The 6,323-nt window shown below is 41.7% G+C and overlaps 1 protein-coding gene across 1 annotated transcript in view; it reads left to right on the top strand.

Moving 5' to 3' along the window:
• Window positions 1-4,492, top strand: part of NPM1 (nucleophosmin 1) — a gene marked incomplete at its 5' end in the record, with an annotated part of 17,475 nt that extends 12,983 nt beyond the window's left edge. The window contains 3 exons of the mRNA XM_025206182.1: window positions 878-985; window positions 2,639-2,713; window positions 4,136-4,492. Of these exons, the coding sequence (XP_025061967.1) occupies window positions 878-985; window positions 2,639-2,713; window positions 4,136-4,174 (222 nt within the window). The remainder of the gene's footprint in view (window positions 1-877; window positions 986-2,638; window positions 2,714-4,135) is intronic.
• Window positions 4,493-6,323: the final 1,831 nt, after the last annotated feature.

Here is a 6,323-nt window from a genome sequence, read left to right as displayed (position 1 = left end):
CCCCGCCGCCCCGCCCCCCCCCCCCCCGGCTGTTATTTAAACATATGACAATGATAGTCCTTGGATGCTGTCACAGTAGATCAGACTAAATTCATGTTGAACTGCCATCAGCATGATTTGTCAGTTTTATTTGAGTTGGTGTATAATCCTTTGACTTTTTCAGTAACTTTGGTATTAGTTTTGCATAGGAGCTGGCCTTTTAATTCACTCCGGAGAATTGGAGTAAAGATGAGAGAAGAGAGTTGAGGTGTAAATTCTTCAATTAGTAACAGGTCAAACTAATTTTTTTTTTTTGTTGCTAGAAAGGCAAGAAAATATCTGGCCAAACTGTAGTATACTGTTAAGTGTTTGCAAGGATCTAGGGTGCAATTAAGTTGGCAATAACACATGGTTCATTGATCATAAGTGCTACAATTGATGTTGCTGGCTAACTGAGTTGGGCTTAAAGGGATAGATATTTTTAAACATAAAGAACTTGGGTAATGCATGGAGAACTAGTAACATAGAATATTTTACAAAGTAAATTTCAGCAAGAATTTGCAGTAATAAATTTGAGTTGTTTTTGTACGCTTGAATCATTAAAACTTGTCATCGCATGAAGTGAGGAAAACAACAAAAGGCCTTCACTAGTAGCATTACTGAAGATCAAATACCTACAGTTCTCGAAATGCATTTATGTACTGGAACAAGAATAACAATTTGTTAAATAATCTTAGTGTTTGTTCTTATATGGGCTGCATTTCGCAGATTCATCATGTATATTTTGAACAATGTATTTATAACTTAAAGTAATATTTGAAGCTGTGAAAGAATTTCTGTAGGTTTTTAGGGACTTGTCATTTCCTCAGAAAATGAGTAACAAAATTAACTGTTTCAGACACCGGCGTCTAATAAAAAAGAAAAGAAACCGCCAACTCCAAAATCGCCAAAAGGACCACTCTCACTGGAAGAGATCAAAGCAAAAATGCAGGCAACCCTAGAGAAGGTAAGCTGTTGAGTTTTTAGCTTTAGGTGATTTCATCTATAAAGCTGATAGCAAGAAAGCAAGATACTGAGTTTGGGGGTGTTTCACATGCAACACATTACATTGATGGTGGATAGAAACGCTTGCCAAATGAAAAACCTCACCATTGAAAGACAAGGGGTCCAAATGGGGAAGAGATCTTCTGTACAAGTGAGAAGCCCATAGGACAGGTTTACAACCTCAAAATAGCATCGTAACCTGTTAACAAATACTCCCAGAGTATGTGCTATAAAGTCACTATAAAAGGTACTGACATGGAAAACATTTAATTTTCATCAGAAAATTACCCCAAAAAGTAAAGGGCCAGTTTCCATTGAAGCCTTAAGTTGAAAGTTGGCACCAGTAGTACCTTTATCCAGCAGTTATTTTAAGAAGCCCTGTTCTGGTTTTTACAAATTGAGTTTATAAATTGCCTGCTTTAAGAATATTCTGGGCATTGGATATCAAGTGGATGGATGCATTTCTCCACATCCTTGAGTAAGGTACCTATGGCTCAGAAATGGGTAGAATTTCAAAGCCCTGCTGTGCTCCATGTTTTTCTCTTGGCTAGATTTTGGTGGCTTTCTAGCTGTGTGTGGAAATGCAAGTTATACCTGTATTTGGTCACTTTGTCCAACTTTTTTCAGGCAGCGGGCTAATCTCAAATCTAGCCCAATTTTATACCTTCAAGTATTTAAGAACTTTGTGGTCTAAATAAAATTGGTATTAGATTCCCTAGGCAGTAAGTTTGATTTCTCTAAAAGTAAACATTTGTTCTAGACCAAGGACTCCTTTGGAAATCTGTAACGATGAGGCATTTTGATGCACTGCCGCCTTAAAATTTTCATGGGCTAAGGGTTCATACATCCTCCATAAATAATTTTCCCTTGTATTCTGTGGAGTTTGACTAGTTCCATGTATAGGCTAAAAGGATGTTGTCTAATGTATTTAAACTGGTTATCCTTTAAAGGGGACTTCTGACAGTGGCAATGGCTTATGCAGAACAAAGAACTGTTAATATTGTATTTTGTATGTATTTTAATATGTACAATATTGTAATATTGTAATTTGAACTTTGGTCAAAGGTACAAGTGCTGTTTAGTCTGATCGCTTCAGTAGTCTGGGCAAAAACTTACATTTCTTTGAATAGTTATTAAAGTTGGCAAAAAGAATCCTTCATTTTACTTGGAAGGTGCTGAATGACCTTTCTAAATGCCTTTAAGAGCTCTTTCACCTTCTGCAGTTCAACATGTAGACTAAATTGCAAAAAAAGATGCCAACTCTATAGATGGGTAACATAAAGGCACATGAGGTTACATGCATGGGTACGTGGTAATCGACTATGTAGGCTATGAATGTTTTGTCAATGGCCAATTCCCAGTGTAATGGTGAACCTGGACAGTATTGCATGCTGTTTCTTAAGTGTCAGAGCAAGTGTTCATGTTGAGTTTAGTAAATAAGTTCTGCCAAAGTAGCTAGTTTTAAATTTCATCTCATAATAGAAGTCAGTATTTCCTAATACTGCATTTGCTTTTGTTTTCCACTTGTACTACTAAGGATTTAAGATTTAACGGGTTTTTTTGAAGCTACTAACTAGCTTAAACAGTAAAAATTGCTTTTTTCCCCCCACAATAGGGCACTACCCTTCCTAAACTGGAAGCCAAATTTGTCAACTATGTTAAGAATTGTTTCAGGACACAGGACCAGAAGGTAACTGAATTTACTGGAGCTTTAATGTAATCCAGAAACTTTTATAACATGATTTATAGATTCTTTTCACTTTTAATCTCTACAAATTGGGACTGTTTCAAAGGGTTACAAACCACAAACAATACTTTGAATTAAAGAAATGGAAATTTAAGGGTTTAGTTGGCAAAGATGGTAAAGGTAATATAATAAAATATATTTTCCAGCTTTTATATGGTCAGTAAATTATCTCTTGCTTACTAAATCCACAGAATTTTCCTCTTGGCACCATATTGGCTAAGGAAATGAGTTGCGGTTTTCTCTGCTGCTGAATTTGGCTACTTGGGCTAGTCTGCTCTTCAGCTTTCTTTTGTTGGCAGGGAAGGGGGTGTCTGGGAGGGGAAACTTTTGCAGTTGAGATTATGGCAGCCGTCATCTTTTTTTCTCCCAAAGTCAACTGAACTCTTGTAAGAGGGCAAGCCAAAAGGTGGTATCAGGAAGCACGTTACTTGAATTGGTTATTACTCAACATGTATTAGGTTAAACCTGTAAGTCTTGGATTTCTCTATCAAAATTCCTGTAACAGAAGGAATTTTGTCTTTGAGGGAAGAAAAGTTTTATATTTTCCTGTTTCCTTCAGTGGTTCAGAGCTAACCTGATACAGACAAAATGTTTGAAAGAAAATGTTTAAAAGCAGTTAGCCTCGGCTACCGAAGTTAATCTGACAAGTCAGGGCAGGCAGGCAGAGTTCAGCCAGTGTTCTCCTGACTGGTCCACACCCTTCCTTTTGCTTACCTTGACTAAATTCTTAATGTACACTATAAAGTTTTAAGAACTACATTTTTATGGTTTAAGTGTCACTTGTATTTTGAATCCTTGGGGGAAAGTTGTATCTGATTTAACAAAAGGCATGTTTTAGGCTCAGCATCCTATGGGAAAGGATTTTTTGTAAGATATTTAAATGAGAAGTTCTGTCCTTTCTAAAAGAGAAAAAATACTAAAAAAATTAAGTTCTAAACCAGCAGTCGCCAAACTGCGGCTCATGAGCTGCATGCATGCTGCTGGCACTGTACTTGCAACTTTCTGGAGTCGAAGCCCCGCCCACTTCTCCACTCTGAGGCTGTTGGAGCTGGGGCTGCAGCTGTGCTGCTTACCCCGGGGCATGCGCTCCCCACAGGGAAAGCTGGAGCGACTCAGCGCTGCAGTAGCAGGGGCCTGATCCTGTGGCCAGTCCCTGGCTCCTGAATGTTAAACTGGAGAAGTGGGCGGAGCTCTGCAGCGCTTGACCTTCAGTGGAGGACCAGATGTGGGTCCCAGGGGTGAGTAACTGTGGCCACCCCTGTTCTAGACTGATCTTTAGCTACTCATTTAAATTGTATCAAACTGTGAACAGGTAATTGCAGTTCTTAACTACAATTTCTAATCTCTTTTTGTATATATTTTCAGGTCATTCAAGCTCTCTGGCAGTGGAGGCAGACTCTGTAAGAAAAGAAAACAGTTTAAACAGCTCATTAAAATCTGCAGTCTTATTTCTGTAACCATTATTTGGCTGTCCTTTTTAACAAATGCTGAAAGAACTTTCCCTACGGTGTCTGATAAATGTCGTCCAGAATACTTTGCCAAGAATGTGTTGTCCAAAATGCCTGTTTAGTTTTCAGAGATGGAACTCCACCCTTTGCTTAACGTCAAATATGTACGGAATGTTTTGATAAGGCATAGTAGTGTGGTGGTGGTCAGACAAATGGAAATGGTGGGGCGACTAAATGTACATGTGAAAATAAAATTTAGTATTTTGATAAAGTAGTATCATGTGTGAGATGGGGGTTTTTTAAAGTAGGAGTTGCCTGAATATTGAATTAGAAGATTGCAGGAGCTGAAGTTCTCACAGGGTTTGCAAAATTTGTTCAACACGCATATCGGCATCAATCTTTGATCATATTTTTTGAAATTGGGCCAGTCTGTATGTATTGAGCAATTTGTGTTTGGAGCTGATAGTTTTCTCTCTCTTGCATTATTATATACTGTTGTTAAACATTTAAACAGGTACTGATCGTTCTTAAGCAGCTACAGAAGTGGCTCCTGAGGAAATTGTGGATTAGACTGTAAGGAGTTAGGGTAGTGGTCATTTCTATTGATCCCCTAAATAACTATTCTTTCTTTGGAGGCTGTCCCAGACTTGTTAACTCCAGCGAGGATTTTGATTTCTCCATATTTTGTGGTCTGCAGTAAAAAAGTGCCAGTTCTCTTCAAGGGAGAGTCTGTCTAGAATTTTGGAGCTAAAAATTTTCAAAAGGTTTTTACAATCATGCTATTCGTAAAGAAAGGTGCTAATCCTAGCACAGGTTCTTCATTCATCTCTATCAAATCGCAGCTTTTATTCCAAACATTAGATGTCCAAGTCCTTCAGCAGCTCGGGTAATAATCCTCCTTTGGACAAATGACGCAAAGTTTGTAAGTTTCTAAAACAGCTTCTGGGACAACTGAATGCTCTCCAAGTATCTTCACTCAGTGTATAGCTGGCTATTCACTGCTACTGAGCTAAATGAGGGACGCAAGGCAGTTAAAAGTATCTATGGTTGCTTACAGATGTGAAAAGAAAACAAAGCAGCGCTTTACTTTCATCTCGGCGCATACCTACAAGGCATCGCATCAGTTTGGCCTGGCTTGTCCAATGTTCATATAGATCACATCCTTCAGTGGGGCTTTTTGGCTCTTTTTCTACTAGCTGACAGTGGTCTCCAACCTTTTAAAGTAGGAGGTTATTTTTTAATTAAAAAGCAATGCAGGATCTACTGGGTGCCACCCCCTTGCCCTAGCTCAGGAGGTAGGTCTGTGGGGGAAGGGGAAGAAAAAATGTGGGAGGGGCAGATTGAAGCCCCAGCATTGAGGGAAGGAGCAGGGCATAGGCAGGAGCAGGGGCTTGGGTGAGTGGGGCCATGGCTGGGCTGGTTGGGATAAGTGGAGGCCCGAGGGGTATGTGTCCCCCCAATCTGTACGGCGGAGGTGGCTGCTGCTACACGCTGCGCTTTGAGCCCTGCTGCCCCAAGAGCCGTGCGACGCCATGTGTAGCTGCAGCAGGGAGCAAAAGCACAGTGCTCAGCGGCAGCCACCTCTGCCCCACACAGATTTGGGGGGGGGGAACATATGCCCTCAGGCCTCTGCTTGCCCCACCACCTGGCTGGGCTGGGGCCTACTTACCCCAGTCCCTGCTTCCCTCTTACCACTGAGGCCTCAGTCTGTCCTTCTCTCCCCCACCTCGGAGTGGGGCAGGGTGCAGGACGGAGCTGTGGGTAGCTTGTCTTGGGGAGGTGGCAGCTATCACTGCTGCATGCATGCTGGGAAGGCATGGGAGCTGCTGCCTAGGATCTGCATGGTGTGTGGCAGGTGGGAGCCTGGGCCCTGCTGTTCTTGGGGCAGGTGGTGGCAGGGCTGGGGGCCTATGGCAAATTTTCAGGTGGCTGCAGGTGGCCTGCCCCCCCCTCGCTGGGAAGAGCCTGGCACAGCCCTGACCCCACCCCACAGTGGCAGCCTGCCCTGTCCTGCACAGATCTGGAGGTATATGCCCCCACGCCCTTCTGGGGTGCATGCATCTCCCAGATGAGCTGCTCGTGGCTCCATCCTGTGTGCTGCGCCG

This window comes from Alligator sinensis, unplaced genomic scaffold, assembly GCF_000455745.1.
Source record: "Alligator sinensis unplaced genomic scaffold, ASM45574v1 scaffold156_1, whole genome shotgun sequence".
Taxonomy (NCBI): Eukaryota; Metazoa; Chordata; order Crocodylia; family Alligatoridae; genus Alligator; species Alligator sinensis.
The sequence above is the reverse complement of the archived record's forward strand: the minus strand, read 5'-3'. Positions and strand labels throughout refer to the sequence as shown.